Source organism: Cyprinus carpio, chromosome B12 (assembly GCF_018340385.1).
Source record: "Cyprinus carpio isolate SPL01 chromosome B12, ASM1834038v1, whole genome shotgun sequence".
Taxonomy (NCBI): Eukaryota; Metazoa; Chordata; class Actinopteri; order Cypriniformes; family Cyprinidae; genus Cyprinus; species Cyprinus carpio.
This window is the reverse complement of record NC_056608.1, coordinates 21,869,232-21,887,064: the sequence shown is the minus strand read 5'-3', so window position 1 is coordinate 21,887,064 and position 17,833 is coordinate 21,869,232. Positions and strand designations below refer to the sequence as shown.

General features: G+C 33.1%; 1 protein-coding gene across 2 annotated transcripts in view; it reads right to left on the bottom strand.

The window, feature by feature from the left end:
• Positions 1-15,890: 15,890 nt before the first annotated feature.
• Positions 15,891-17,833, bottom strand: part of epc1a (enhancer of polycomb homolog 1 (Drosophila) a) — a 32,009-nt gene continuing 30,066 nt past the window's right edge. For both annotated transcript variants that reach the window (XM_042735947.1, XM_042735946.1), the window contains exon 14: positions 15,891-17,573. In XM_042735947.1, the coding sequence (XP_042591881.1) occupies positions 17,501-17,573 (73 nt within the window). In that variant the 3' untranslated portion in view covers positions 15,891-17,500. The remainder of the gene's footprint in view (positions 17,574-17,833) is intronic.

The window sequence follows — 17,833 nt, the reverse complement described above, 5'->3', positions numbered from 1 at the left end:
TGCTCATTTTCTCTATAGAGATTTCTAACAATTCTTAAAAAAAAAAGAGTTCATAACCATGAACCGAATCAGCCCTGAGATGAATCACATCACAATAACTATTCATAATGGAGAAATTTAATAGGATTTTTACTTTCAGAACCTTACTAATGTGCATACACACATACATACATACATACATACATACATATATAATACTAGTGTACTATATATGTATATATATATATATATATATATATATATATATAATACTAGTGTACTATATATGTATATATATATATATATATATATATATATATATATATATATTATATATATATATATATATATATATATATCTATATATAGTACAGTACACTAGTACACTAAACACAACTAAAGATCTTGAATTATTAAACATCAAAGTAATATAATTTAAACAGGGTAATAAATCTTGAATTATTTACCTGCACAGTATTGTATTATAACCAATTTTACCCATTCCAATAAAACAAATCAATTTTACACAATCCAAACAAACACAACTAAAAAAAAAAAGAAAAAAATACTACAACAACTACAATTAAAACATTTTAAAAAAAGTCAACTTATTTTATTTCAGCTCTCATTTTTTGTACATTAATAAAAATGCCAAAACAAATAAAATTGCCAAAACAAATAAAATTGCCAAAACAAATAAATGACAAAGTTTAAAATTAAAAGTATTAACAAAACCTATAATAGTATGACTATTATATTATAAAATACTATATGATTAATGATGCAAAAATATCACATTATTTATAATTTTATTTCACCTAATTATACATTTTATATAAATAATTATGTCATTTAATGTTATATATTTCTAAATATTTAAGAATTTTTAATTTGATATAATTACATATTTTAATGACTATGCATGCATTTTTTGTGACATGCAGTTAAAAACACATCACAGGACTATGTTATCTGTCAACAACAATCTGCAGTAACATGTTAAAACAGGCATTAGTCACAAGACGGGTGTGTTTTATATGTCTTACATAAGCATCCAATTTACAGGCCCTGCTGGCTCCAGGACACTTGAGAGCAGAGGGGAGATGTAAAAATGTTCGGGTGTGATGGTGTATGCATTTTAAACTGATGATAAATATACATCACACTCAGTCTCTGTCGTGTCCACACCTGTCACATACATGAGTGATGACTAATACATCCCGTTACCATAGTTACCCCTCGACCCCCCCCAATCATGAGGTGGGAGTTAAGGTACCGTGACGGGATTGAACAAAATCATTGTTGTCATTTAGGAATTACGTTCAGCACAAAGCTATAGATTATCCCTGCTGCTAATATGCAGACAGCTGTTAACACAGCCATACAAAAAAGAAATGACAATCAAGGAAAACGTCAGAAAATTGAGGAAAGATGGTGGCTACTCTTTCTAATTTAATGTTTTTCACTTATTTTTATGTCTTTTTTAATTTCATATGCACTCTGAGAAAAAAGATACAAAAGCTGTCACTTGGGAGGTATATTTTTTAAAAGGTGTGAATATGCACCATTAAGATACCAATGTGTATTCTTTAGATATTAATATGCATCTTTTAGGGGTTAATAAGGTACAAAAGAGTACCATTTAAAACGGTACCACCCCAGTGAAAGCTTTTGGACCTTTTTTTTTTTTTTTTTTTTTTTTTGTGAGAGTGTGAAGTTAAAATGTAGGCAAAATCTTTAAAAGAAAAATTATTTACTCACCCTCATGTCATTGCAAATGTGTAAGCTGTCTTTTTGTCTGTGAAATGCAAAAGGAGTCATTTTTAAAGAATCATTATGCAGTTCTTTGAACAACTGTTTACAGTGTATGACAAAACACACCATAAGTGACAAAATAATAGATGTCATAAATTAAAAGTAGTCCACATGACTCATATGCTATATTCTATGTTTTCTGGAGTCATATTATGATACCGTTAAGTGAGGAACAAGTTTCAATTTGAGTCCATTTAAGTCAATTTAACCCATAGATTTAGCATTAGATCACTTTCTCAGCAGTGGATCCTCTGCAGTGAATGGGTGCCGTCAGACTGAGAGCCCAAACAGCTGATAAAAACATCCCAGCAATTCACAAGTGATCCACACAACTCTTCGGAAGCAAAAAAAAAAAAAAAAAAAAAAAAAAAGCTGATTTTTTGTAAGAAACAAATCCATCATTAAAACATTTTTACTTTAAACCATTGATTCGAGTCCATAATTCATTATACTGCTTCCCGCAGTGGAAAAAGTCATCTTGTCTGAATTAGGAGAGAAATATGCACAGATCAAGCAGTGTTTACCAGTGAAAAGAGTTTAAAAAGTTCTAAACAAATATGTCAGTTGATTTTGATGTTAGAGGACAAGAGGGGATGGACTTTTTCGCTGGAGGAAGCATTATTATGGATTATGGATTTTGGATTTGTTTTTTTACAAACACAGCTTTTTACTTCACAAGACATTAATTAATGGACTGAAGTCATGTGGATTAGTTGTGGATTATTGTGATGTTTTTATCAGCTGCTCTGACGGCACCCATTCACTGCAGAAGATCTACTGGTGAGCAAGTAATATGATGCTAAATTTCTCCAAATCTGTTCTGATGAAGAAACAAACTCATCTACAACTTAAATATTAGTCTTATAAAGCATTTGCACCAAAATAACATGCAATGCTCAGAGTTACTGTAGTAAAACCATGGCTAAATGTTCACAAGCATTGTTTCAACATTTTGGAAAGAACTGGATAGGCCACTTATCTTTATAAATTTAAACAAATCATAGTCCATGCATTCAAAAAAAAAAAAAAATTCAAAAAAAAAAAATTAACCTCCCATCTTCCCGAGTTTTCTTCATGTTTCACCTTTTTTTAAGCATTTACAGTAAGTCCAGGCCACTGTAAACTTTGAGTAAATGACAGATGTTTCTTGGCAACTGAAACATATTGTATGGTGTTGCACAAATGCCTTTAGACTTCAGCACAAGTTACTATAGCAACTGCTGCTATTTCATTTGCAAGGTTTTGTGTTAGCATTCTCCTGTTGCTTTCAATATACTGAAGGTTAATTGTTTGATCCCAGCAGGCTGTGTCGGTGCAAACGGATCAAACTAGCCCGCTTTCCTCTGGTCCTAAGAACCGACACAGAATGCAGAACTAATATAAAATATGTCTGCAATGCACCACTGCCATCATACTTCTGGGAATATCTGGTGTGTTTGGGTTTGTGTTGATGCACTCTGGGTCTTTGCTGGGTGTGAAACTGTTTAATTAAATGTGACGTTTGCATGAATCAGCATTTTCCATGGATCAGTTTTCCATCTAATTCCCATGGATGAGTCAATATAACTAGGATCAAACCGACTTAATCAAGAGAATATGAAAATTAACGTGCAATACATTTTTGAACCACTAAATGGCGCTTTAGGACATCAATGTGTCCCACATAGGTATCCAGTGGGGACTCGATGTTAATTCATCTTTCTGTGGAGTTTAGAAGCATATATGAATGGACAAATAATGTCATTAGTTACGTGAAAGATTTGATCATATTAATTTATAAATGAATAAAGCAGTTCACATGAAATTTGTTTTGAATGTGACTAAAATCACAACAAATTCTGAGTATGGGTCACCATACTTGGCTGTATGTCACGTCACATTTTCACTCACTAAAAAATACACACACGTGTAATAATAAAATAATACATAACATAACAAAACACATTTTATTTATTATTCTTATTACATCTTTTATTTATTTATTAACTATTTAAATAAATACTCTATTACAGTAGTGAGAAATAAACATTGTTGAAAATATATTAAAAATGTTTGACATAAAAATGTCCATAATATAATATAATATAATATAATATAATATAATATAATATAATATAATATAATATAATATAATATAATATAATTTAATTTAATTTAATTTAATTTAATTTAATTTAATTTAATATAATAATTTAATATAATATAATATATAAATTTTATTTAAATCTAGGGTTTAATTTTCTTTTTGTTCAAAGAATTACAGTAGTGAAAAAGAATAATAAATGAAAATATACTATAATTGGGTAAAAAAAGTTTCCTGAAAATACTGAATTTAAAAAAAAATAATAAATATAATATAATATAATATAATATAATATAATATAATATAATATAATATAATATAATACATCTTATTTAAATAAAGGTTTAATTTTCTTTGTGCAAAGTAGTAATATGTTTTATAAAATTAATACAAATAATTTATTTCTTATGATTTTGGGGCTAAATATGATTATATTTTCCTAAAGCAAAATGAGGCCTATTTTAGGACCATTGAGACTTTCTTTTTTTCATTCTAACATATGTATACATGTGTGTGCTTTAAATGTACTGTATGTGGATTGTTGTAATGTTTTTTTTTTTTTTTTTTTTTTTTCAGTTAAAATGTATTTTATTTAAAATAGCATAAATTAAAGACAGCAGTAAATATGTTGACAATGGGTTTTTGAGCTATTAAAAGACCTCAGGGTCTCTCAGACTCCAAACAGGACATGGACTAGCTGGATAGCAGCTACGGTGGTTCAAAAACAGACTGCAGTGATGTCAGATCAACATAACATAAATGGAGGCACATTCATGGACTGAATGAGCGTCTGTATAGTAAAGAACAAGATTTAATGTTGTCAAGCTTTATCACTCTTCCTGCTTTATTTCAACTCTGTATTGCATCATGACTCGATGCTCTTTCTCACCGTCTTTTCACACTCCCAGGCGAAACATCTGTGCTGCGAAAAATAATCTTTAATAACTTACAAAGCCAGCTTACATAACATTTAAAGATGGTCTGGCAAGAGCAGAGCACACTTGAGAAGTGATAATTCATTTGGATGGCACTCAGCTTCACAGCGTTATATGCATGTGTTACATGGCACTTGAATGGGCTGCAAGTGATGCACTGTAACTGAAAAGAGGCAAACATCTAATAATTAAAAAGCGGATAATGAGAAATTTGAAAACGTTTTAAATGGAAAACCAAAATATTGTACAAGAAGTACACATAATACTGCAGAAACAAGAAATTCAGTCTGAGAAGAGAGAGAAAAACAGGAAGAAAGAGAACAGCTGCAAATCAAGTGTTTCTCAAGCCCACTGGCTCCAGCTTTAGTGTCTGGAATCAACACAAGCATCATATTCCAACTGAAGTTCCTTTATTATCCAATATGAGAATGATAATATTACTACATCAAAGCATGAAGGCAATAAACACGTCTGGAACAGAACACAGTATGAAACACGATGATCTGGGACCTCTTTGTTCTTTTGACTTCACTCTGAATATTTGCAGACGTAATTAATTCTAAGCAGAAATGCTTATTTGTTTTGACTGTTAATTCAGTTTAAGTATGTCATTTAACTTTCAGTCTATTTCTGAAGCACAAGAAATAACAAAAATGTAAAACTTTCTGTTGTTTAATGTTTATTTCAATTTGTCTGCACAAGAAATTTCAAGCATAATCATTTACATCAAAATGATGAGAAACAATTGTAATCAACTTACAGTGTCTCTAAAATGAACAGTGTTGCATGTGAGTATGTTCTGCAATGTAAAAACATGGCATGTGTTCCTGTGGACTGACTAGTCTGGATCAGTAAACAGACAGCAGGGTGGGATTAGAGTCAGCACTAATGATCTGCTTTGGGACACTTAGCTAAACCTCATCTTAAACCTGAGTTGCTTTTCTCAATGTGGTGGTGTATAAAAAAAAGGTTGAAAGCTTTTAAAAAATGTTATTCTAAAAAAGTTAAGATTCATTTAAGTGCAATGACTATCTATCTATCTATCTATCTATCTATCTATCTATCTATCTATCTATCTATCTATCTGTCTGTCTGTCTGTCTGTCTGTCCGTCCGTCCGTCCGTCTGTCTGTCTGTCCACCTATCTGTTTTTTTTTTTAGGTTTTTGTATTTGGATATATATATATTTTTAAAATTCCTCATAATTCATTCACTATAAAAAATTCAACTCAAAGTAAACATTTAAAGAATAATAAGGTTGGTTATCGTTCCAACCTAAATTACATTAAACCAACTTAAAAAAAAAAAAAAATCAAGTTGATTTCATAACATTTTTTTTTTTTGGATTAGTTAAAATAATGTAATGACATAAAATCATATAATTTTTAAGGGGAAAAAAATGTAAATACAATAATAAATGCAGAAATAATGGTAATCTAAGACAATAAATATCCTATGCTCTCAAACCTAGTCAATCCTTTCTAATGCACTGACTAGCAACAAAGCTGAAGTGTATTATGAAAAAAGAAGAAAAGATAAATCTGTTACACAACAATGTTTTCATGTTGTAAGTGTTTGTGAAGTCTGCTAATGATCGTCTGTCAATACAAAAGCCTATAATAAACATGAACTACAGGGGGCACTACAGCCTTGCCCCGTCTGACATTTTATCCTGTATAGAAATCCCTTATAGAACTGTATTAGCAATCATATAGCTTCAGCCACAATTACATGCTTTTAAATAACGATAAAATGATTCTTAAAATGTCTTACTCGAGGAGATCCCATTTATAATGATTTTACAAAAGCAACAAATACAGTCTAATATAGTGTTAATATAAGTAATATAGAAGCTCAGCGTTGTGATATGCTCCATGTTAATGTGATAACAGACTGGGGTGCTGATGATAACCCATGAGCAAACACACCTCGTGTGCTCAGAGGGGTAAAGGATCGCATGACGGGGGGCTTGTGTTAGTTCAGCGTCCTGCTGTGCTCACGGGCGGAGGATAAATCTAATACTGATCTGATCTGACAATGGTTTTTAGGGGCTTGTAATGGAGCAAATAATACTAGAGCAGAAGATCTGGTTTTTCTTCTTTTTTTGTATTAGGGTGATTAACTAACAATAAACTAAAAAAGTTAAATAAAGAAATTTTTACTCATTATGTAATGATTTCAAACTGTATATGCCACATTTTTTGTCACATGATACATGGTATATTTAATTTAGCAGGTGATGTCTAGTTATTCCACATAAAAGTGCTAGAATATGGGGAATGCATGCTATAGAAGTAATAGGAATAGTATGCTGGTATGTTAATCCAAACAGTCTTGAGTGTGTGTGTTTGTGCAATAGGGAATCCCAGTCACAGCACATTAGTCTCACAGGTGCAGCTCATTAAATATTAATTAACACACACACACACAAACACTTACAGTTCAAGAGTGTTTGGTCTGACGAGTGAAGATGGATGTTGGTGTAGGTTTAAAGCAATAAATACACAGCTTTGGATCTTGAGTGCATCTGTGTTATTGTGTGTGGGAGTGAAAAAAACAAAGCCTTTGTGACAAAGCCATAAAAATAGACAAGAAAGACTGCAGGAGCTAAACAACTCCACTCCAACATCCATCCATACTGGTCCACAAACATCCATACTAAACACACACACACACACCCACACACACACACACACACACACACACACACACACACACACACACACACACACACACATTCTGTCCCTCATGTTCTCTCTCTCTCAATAGTTCACTTAAAAGAATCACTCGTATTATTGGTTCACAGCCACCCCACTGGATTGAACTATTGATCTGATGAGAAGTTTGCAGCTCGAACACAATTTGAGAAGATTAACAGCTTAACGTACTTCAGCTACGAAACAAAGAAAGAAACAGAAAAGAACTAGTGACAAATGTTGGCTTGACTAAGACTTGCCTGCCTAGAGTGTTAAAACAATTTGATGTTTAAAGAGATTAAAGCCTTGCTGCGTGATTGCTTTTTGTGGTTGTTAGGTAGTTATACATTTACACACACACACACACACACACACACACACACACACACACACACACACACACACACACACACACATAAATGCATTTAAAAGTTTGTATATTTCCATTAGCTTTTGGACATATATATATTACTGCTGTCAAACGATTAATCACGATTAATCGCTTCCAAAATAAAGTTTTTGTTTACATTTTGCGTATATTTATTATGTATGTATAAAGACACACATACAGCATATATTTTGAAAATATTTATGTATTTGCATGTATATATTTATATTCAAATAAATTATATCATATTTAAATATATTTAGGTAATGTATAAAATTTACATATTTTTCTTAAATATATACATGCATGTATGTGTATTTATATAAACATAATAAATATACATAGCACACAAAGCCTATATTATGTAAACAAAAACTTTTATTTGGGATGCGATTAATCGCAATTAATATATATATAATGACAAAATAAATGACTTCACCTACAGATAATGAGTAATTTGGTGGCTGCTTGATAACATGAAAATGAAAGGTGGGGAATAACTAATCAAATTTAGGTTAACAGTAACAGTATGTTTTCAAGACAGCATAATACTCGTTCATCCCTCGTTGTGTCTGAAAAACAAGCTGGAATCTACAGCACTTCTGAACCTGATTAAAGTCCAGGGTTTCTTCTCCTTCTTTTCCGTACAAAAAAGCAGAAAGAATGTGGCGATCTATCAGACCAGCCAATTACCGTCATTATCCTCAAGCTCTACTTCAGCAGCTCACTCAACATCGACCACTGCATCGATCAGAAGGACATGCTCGCTTTGAAAATGACTCAGAAAGATTTAGACTCCCTGCTCTGAGAATCTTAAACAAAAAAGTATGAAGAGAAAGACAACAAATCTAGTCGAATTCAGTGTGAGCCTCGTGTCATGCATGAACAAAGCTGAGAAGTTACTAATGGAAGTGCATAGAGAGATAGACAGAGAGAAAGACAGATTGATAGATAGACGGTCATGGTTGGACAGATAGATGAATGAAAGAATGAACATATGATAGATAGATTCTTAGTAACCACATAGCAACTCCCTGGCAACCACCCACATTTAATCTCAGCATCAAGCAATTGCGCAGCAATTTTCCAGTCTCTTTAACCTTTGTTGCATGAATTCAACTTTTAAACTGTAGCAGAGAGATTGAGGGTCATCTCCTCCAGTCTCAGTTTGAAAGAGACTCTTTTATTTCATGAATCCACTTTTAACTGAAAAAAAAAAAAAAAAAAAAAAAAAAAGGAATTCAGAGAGTTAAAAGTTGAGGTCCACAAAAAAATCCTCCCAGTCCGTATCTGCGTCTCTCTATCTACTCTCTTCTGCTCCTGCGTTCTCTCTCTCCCATTCGGGATGAGGTTCTAGGCATCTAGGTGCATCAGACACATCTATCTGCTATCTCTGTTATCTGAGCCCTCTCATCTGATTCTGTATCTATCCTCTACTCTATCATCTCACTATCTATCCTATCTATCTATCCTATCTATCTTTCCTTCAATCTCTTCTTGAATCAGGTGCATACAAATCCTATCTCCTATCTGGCAGCCAAAACATCACCCTGTGCCAAACATCTCAGACACCATCTAAAATCTAAAAAAAAAAAAAAAAAATCTATCTATCTATCTATTCTATCTATCTATCTATCTATCTATCTATCTATTTATCTATCTCTATCATCTAGATTGCTGTTCAGAGGTTTCACACCACACAACATATCTCTACCACAAAACACACGTTGCTGGAAACTTGTTTTGCTCTCACAATGCATTAAAGAGAGAGAATATTTCTTATTATTCACTGTTAAAAAAATAGTGTTTAAAGTTAAAGTAAAAAAAATCTATCTAAAAAACTATCTATTAATAATTCTTCTTATTTTGTCTAATTCAAATCTATCTAAATAAAATATAAATCTCTATTTCTTCCTACATCTTATCTCAAAAATCGTAAAACGTAAAAATTTTCGCCTTGGGAATTAACAGAAATAAAAAATACTAATCTATCTATCTATCTATCTATCTATCTATCTATCTGTCTCTATCTGTCTGTCTGTCTGTCTGTCTATCTATCTGTCTGTCTGTCTGTCTGTCTGTCGTCCGTTTATCTTATCGTCCGTCCGTCCCGTCTATCCTATCTATCTATCTATCTATCTCTTATCTCTGTCCATCCATCCATCATCCATCCTATCCATCCATCTATCATCCATCTATTTTCTATCTATCTATCTATCTATCCTATCTATCTATCTATCCATTCTTCTATCTATCTATCTATCTGTCTGTCTATCTATCTATCTATCTATCTATCTATCTATCTATCTATCTATCTATCTATCTATCTATCTAATCCCATTATACAAACAAACTATCTATCAAACAACCTATCAGATATAGATATGTGTGTGTATAGATCTCCTACTTCATATCTATCCTATCGTCCTATCCATCTATCCTTATCTATCTATCATCTATCTATCTATCTCTGTCCATTCTTTCTATCTATCTATCTATCTGTCTGTCTGTCTATCTATCTATATCTATATATCTGTCTATCTATATCTATCTATCTATCTATCTATCTATCTATCTATCTATCTGTCCGTCTATCTATCCATCTATCTAATAAACCTGTCACCAAACTTAACAACAACACATCCGTCCATCCATCAATCCATTGTTCTCAACCGTTGAAACAAGCTTCCATATTGAACAGTATCACACAATAAACCTGTCACTTAGCTTATTGACAAGAGGTCATCTTAACCAATCACACTTCATCCCTCCTGTCACCTGACTACAAGCCTAACGATCACCTTGGAAGGAAGAATCCGTTGCCATGGCGTCTTCAGAAGTAATGCGTTGTGACTGCGGCAGTACGGCTCTATTAGAAAATAATCAAACTGCCATTTTGAATGGGCATTGATGAATAGCTCATACTCCAGCATCTAATCAATTATTCCACACCACAGCGCCGTCTGAAGACTGCAGACAAATTGGATTATGTGCCTTAGCCTGAAAACAATTAATGAATTTCACAGCATTTCTTTGGTTTTTTGATTTCGCATCAAGGCAGCTTCAGAGTCTCATCTTTCTCCTGCTCTGATCTTTCACAGTGTCTTTGTTGTTGTGATGAGTCATTGCTGGCTGTGGTATTGACAAAGGCACTACAAAAATCAAACAACTTTCTCATCTGCTCAGATAAGACGAGACGACATACTGCCCTGCATGTTTATTAGGAGTCTCTCTGACGTTAATGTAGGACGTGTTTTAAAGCAATGAAAAATCCAAACGCACAAATTCACCGCCTTCATGTTTTCACTGGTTTATAATGCAATGAAGTCAGAGCTCGTGCAAACAGAATACTGGGATTATGTTAATGCAATCATGCTTATAATCAGAGTAACCTGAAAACAGTACTGCAGTATAACCATAGCAACAGAGGTCTTTTGTGAGTGCCTCTCGTGTTCTCCTGGGAAATGACAGAAAGGTCAAATCATTTTTCTCACCCTTCAATCAACTGAAATTACTCGGCAAGTGAGAATATCACAAATACACAGTGGGATTCTCCACTGTCTCAATTTAATTTTAGGTTATAGCATCTAGGCAATACACTTGCAGGCTGTGTTCCAACACCTAGTGAGCTGCCTACGTAGGCAGCATTTTAGGGCGCACATCTAAAACAAAGTGTGAAAATGTAGGCATCTGTTCCCTTCTCACACACTCTTAAAAATAAAGGTTCCAAAAAACAATGCCATAGAAGAACCATTTTTGTTTCCCCAAAGAATCTAAATAAAAAAATAGATTTGCCTAATATTTGTGTGTATTATGCACATTTATGCTCATAGAATGCTGTTAGCTTAGCAGCATGTAAATGTCAAACTCTATTCAAATCAAATGCAATTGAGTTGCTGCCCATGCCATGTAGAGCCATTCAAAAACAAATCTTTCTAATCAAAAATATTTAAAACAGGTTTTGGAACAGAGCCACATAATGGTTTTTTTCCATTTTGGGTTCCGTAAAGAACCTTACATTGAACTGTTCTTAAAAGAAACATTTTTTTGAATAAATTAATATCTGAAAAACTATAAAGAACCTTTTGTGCAATGGAAAGATTCCATGGATGTTAAAGGCTCTTCAGGGAACCTTCAAAAGGCAATAAAGAACTTTTATTTCTAAGAGAAGTAGCTGTAAATACATATGTTAATTTCCCACACGTTCTTCAAAGAGTCAATGACAAATAAGAGAATCAATGAAAAACAAATGAATTAATGTGGCTTTCATACGGTTTTGAAAATCTCATGCCACATTCAACTAAGCTTTAATTCAGTGACTCCTCCAGTGTCAAGTGATGTAAAAGCATTAACAGTATCCTTGAACACATATGAGTGCACAGATAAAAGCTTTTCAAACGAATTTTTCTGAAGATGGATTTTACAAATACCATGAATTTTTGAATAATGAATATGACCATGTTATATAATTACAACTTGAAATAACATTGCCATTAAAAAAAAAAAAAAACATCAAATTATTTGAAATTTTACAAACTCACTGACCTTGATGTGCATTCATGGAGTCTTCATGTGTTTTTGCAGAACATTTAAAAGAGTTAGTGTATTCTTAAATCTTGACAAGACTCATTTTTAGCAAACATATTTGCCTAAATTTAACACAAAAAAGATTTATGACATATATATATATATATATATATATATATATATATATATACACTATCGCAATATTCCTATCAAACACTTCCAATCAAAAATTCAGAATAAGATTTTTTAAGCAAATAATTTCCTTAATCAAGGATGCATTAAACTGAAGATGACAGTAAAAATATTTATGGTTACAAAATATTTCTATTTCAAATAAATGCTGTTCTTTCGAATTTTCAATACATAAAACAATTAATGAGTTTCTTGAGCAGCAAATCAGCATATTAGAATCATGTCCAAATGATCATGTGACACTAAAGACTGCAACAATGTTAAAAATTCAGCTTTGCCATTACAGAAAAAAAGTAAATTAAACTATAAAGCATTTAATTAAAATAGTGTTTCACAATGTTAGTTTTCTTTCAAAAAATTAAAAAAATAAACATTAAAAAAAAAAAAAAAAGTTACAAATAAAGTAAGTATCCCAGTGTTTTAAGTGGTAATGTAGGCCTGCTGTAAATAAAATATAGAACAGCTCCAGTCAAGCCATTTTCACATCACCGGTTCCAGGAACTAGCCTTAGAGAGAAAATTGATGATCTTTAGTTTTTTCTTGGAATCCAAACGACAACAAACACAACATCTCTCTCTTCAGAAGGAAATACTTATTAAGAAACTCTTGTTCTGTTTAACCAGACCTCTGTTTCTCCTTGAAGCACGACACACACACACACACACACACACACACACACACACACACACACACACACACACACACACACACACACACACACACACACACACACATATACACACCACTTTGCATCTTTGATCCGAGCCTCTTGTTGGCTCATCACGTTTTCCTCCTCGGATCAAAGCGCACGTTGAGAGACTTGGACAGAGTCCATCGCACACAAACAGTCAGTAAGCATTTCCAGCACTTACTCCTCCGCTCTGCAGAATGAAGGGCCAGATGATGAAGACACCGGAGTCCTCCAGAATATTCACCTTCAACTATCTCTGTCAAATCAGGACGAGTTCTCACTCTAAATCTGCTTGCAACCAATGTTAGCAGCATTTTATTTTGTAGTTGCTTTTCCTGCACTATAATGTGATTATTAAAGGCCCAGTCACACCAAGAACAATAACTAGGACTGGCCATTGAATTATTAGAAAATAATGCACACCCGAGGTGGCGATGCGGCCACAACACGAAGCTAAGTCATTTGTATCCAATTATCTGCTGCATGTATTTAATATCTATATTTGCTTGGTGACTGTCTTCGTGTTGAAGAACAGTCCAGTCATAAGTTCTGAAGCGGCAGCATCATTGAAACTCAACATAAAACACTCAAACGATTTTTAAATATGTTACTATGGTAACAGGCGAGTTCAGTATTCTCAGCTGAGGTCGATAAAAGAAATATTTGGCTTTCTGGCGCGCAGAGATGATTTGGCATTCATATTGAAATTCAGCCTGCTAGATCTCTGAAGGAAAAAAATATATATATACACAGCAAAAAAAATAGTAAAAGATGGAAAACAGAAAATGCAGCAACATGATCTGACAGATTGCAGTGTGTGCAATGTTATTTTTTCTTCACAAGATGAAAATCAATTTCATACACATTCCGGACATTCAATAAGACTACATTTAAAAGAGGACTGTCCTCAGTTTCTCTTGCTCCAAGGCCACATATAGCTAGTGATCAATCAAACAGAACATAGAATGTAATTCACAAACCCATTTATGACAGACTGTAGCCATTTCTGACATAAACAGGATGCTCAAACTGTAGAATGAGACTGGATTTTATTAATCAGGAGTTGATATGAAAAAAAAAATGAAGGGGGAAGTTGGCTTCTATATAGTGTACATTTTTATAGGGGTATATTTTTGATTTCATGCTGAATTCACCCGCCACCAAAGATAGTCAGAAGCAAAGGGAAACTGAAAATGCAATTGCTTTAAAGCATGTTGCCACGGAGGAAATTTTATTGTCAATTCTAATGTTTCAGTTTGCTAAGCACACATCCTTACACCGTGATCCGGTCTTGTGGCATGTGTGTTGTGAGGTTGAATAAACTGGGAATTTCCGAGATCTTTAAATGTGCAAACACTGGAACCATCAGTCTGAACATTTACAGTTATGCATTTAACAGACGCTTTTATCCAGAGCGACTTACAGAGCATTCAGGCTATACTATTTTATTTTATTTTTTACCTGAAGTCATGCATCCATCTGAGAACATTACAGATTTAATCATTTTTAATAATTACAATGTTATTCCACACAGATGCTGCAAAAAAAAAAAAAAAAAAAAGAAAAAAAAAAACAATCTTTCCTGATATCTTTGGCAACCATTTTTGTGAATGCAGTATTTTAAGTTATTTTAAATTATTATATAGACTTCTATAGCACACTCAATATCTTGTAAAGTTTGTATTTTTGTTTTAAGAATTTGTATGAATATAAAAATGCATGCCAATGCTGACATTAGACCTCAGGTTGTATTTAATCCAGAATATTTCTTTATCAATAGAAGACTTTGTAATGCAGGTCTTGCTTTTGTTTGAAGCTTTTTTTGGGTCATAACCATTCATGGTGCTCAATATTAGAAGCTGTCACGCTTGTCAAACAGTGTTTCTGTTACAGCGTCATTTCCTTTGGAAAATCATTTTGAGTATGAAGTCAACAGAAAAAAAAAAAACATCTGCAAACAATTGACAGGTCTAACATCTATATGACATGAGTGACATCCTATTACTCAGAAACCTTGCTAATTTCAAACCCCGTTAAACACCAAGATATTCAATCTGAAATCTGCCAGATTTAGAGAGAATTCTTTATAAATCTTTAGAGAATTTCTTAACATATATGAATATAGGACTACCTGTATATTACTGAAAAATACATAAATAGTTTGGATTAATTGGAATTTGAGAAGTCTCTTATGCTCACCCAGGCTGCATTCATTTGATTTTTAAAAAACAAAACAAAAAAAAAAAAAAAAAAAAAAACAGTAAAAATTATAATTATGTGAAACATTTGTTTTAAAAATGTAATTTATTCCTGTGATGCAAAGCAGAATTTTCAGCATCATTACTCCAGTCTTCAATGTCACATGATCCTTCAGAAATCATTCTAATAAGATTTTTATTTTACTTTTTTAATTTTAGATTTCTTTGATAAATGGCATTTCTGCTAAATGAAAATCTTCTGTAGCATAATAAATGTCTTTGACACTTCTGATCAGTTTAATACATCCCTGCTAAATAAAAATATACATTTCTAATAAATTCTCAGAAATTCAGTCACTTGTTAACAATAAAAACTCCACTCATTAGTTCACATATAATAACCTGGGCTTTATTGTCTGATTCATGTTTGAATTGTCACATATCTTTTTTTTTTTCCCTTATTCAATATTTTTTCTTTATTATATTTTCCATATTTTTTTTGCCTCCATCCAAATCAGACTAGAAAACCCCTGGAGGAGGATGATTCAGTTCAGCCAGTGGACTGGGCATCAGAGATCCGAGCTCCGGACAAGTGTGTACCGCAGGACCGCGGTCTTGAGCCGGAGCATCCTCTTCACAGAAGAGACTGAGCAGGACATTCCCAAAGGAAGGCACAACCTTTAACTTGTGTTTTTTTTTTTCAGGCCTTGAAGTAGTCCAGAGTCTGCTGGATTAATGCGTTTAGAGAAGAAGGCCAAGGAGATTACGTTCGTTTGGCATCCACTTGTTTTCTGCTTCTTGGTATTGAATGATGTCATTAAACCGGAATGACGACTTGGATGGGCGTTTATCGGCTGTTTCGCGTGACATTTACCAACAAAGAATGAAGTCTTCCGTTAACGAAGCGCAAAATACGCTTCACCACAAGAACTGAAAAAAAAAAAAAATTCAAACAACAGAACGATAGAAATGCAAAACAAGATAGAAAAATAACTATAATATAAAAATGGGGACAAACCAAACAGTTTCCATCATATGAAAAAGAAAATTTTATATAAAAAGCAGCAATATATTAACTAAAAAAAAAAAAAAAAAAAAAAAAAAAAAAAAAAAAAAAAAAAAAAAAAAAATTAAACAATAGTGCTTAGTTGACCGGAAGCATTGGAAGCTCCCAAAGTGAAGACTTCATCCCTTGTTTGTCTTATTTTTTTTTGGGGGGGGGATGATAAAAATGGAAGATTTCTATAACCAACCCCCTAAATTTGCCCTCCCATTAACCCCTGAACCTAAAGGGCATCGAACCCTGACACGTCCCATTCCTTCCAGAAGAAGAGGGGAAAATCAATAAAATAAAAAATTAACCTGGAGAAAAAAAAAATTGCATGATACCATCAATGTTCAATCCGTTCGAACTTGAAAACAGAGGGGGAAATTTAGGAATCGGCAGCTACCTTAACACTTACAACACCACAGGAAACAACTGAGGGACACAGTGTACGAAATAAAAGAAAAATAAACATAAAAAAAACAAATAATTGTAAACACATCACAATAAATAGGTAGAACAGCAGGTTTCCTCACCATGCACATGACTATTCACACACTCAGCGTTTACCTCACACACTCCCCCTCGTTCGCTTTTTACTCTTTTTGATTCCCCAAGTGCAAAACATCAACTCAACAGTTCTGTATTCAAGTAGCGTATATACAAGGGTGATGAAGGTGGTGGGATTTTACAAATATGTAGTTTCTGTACATCAAATATTAGCCATATTCATAATTTACACATCACTTTTCTTAACAGAAACAAAGTATATTTAAAAAAAAAAATGACAAAAGGGGCAAAAATAAAGATAAACAAGAGATGAAATTTTCTGTCACGTTCAGACAGTCGCTGTGGAAACCCGCTGTCCTTTTGCTTCCCCGAACCCAATTGGTGCACAGCACCAGAAGACTGGACTGGGCGGAAAAAAAGAACGACGCCCAGGCAGGGGTCACTACGTCACCTCCATGGCCACTGTGTTCTCTGCTATACTGTTGAGGGACTGCTTTTCCTGCTCGTGATTCTCCCTGTAAACAAACATGTAACAGATCAATAACCTGATAAACAATCCGATGGAAAGTGACATGCACTTGTGCAATGTTTCCAACATTGTGCATTCACGTGCATGCAAGGATTAGAGAGCAGTAAAGCAACCACAGACGTTTAGTTTTTGTGAACAATGAGATTACATTTTTTTTTTTCAATGAGCAGATTTATAATTTTCTTGCATTATTTTTCATATATAGCTATTCAAATTTAAAGACTTAAATTTGTCACTGATGTGGAG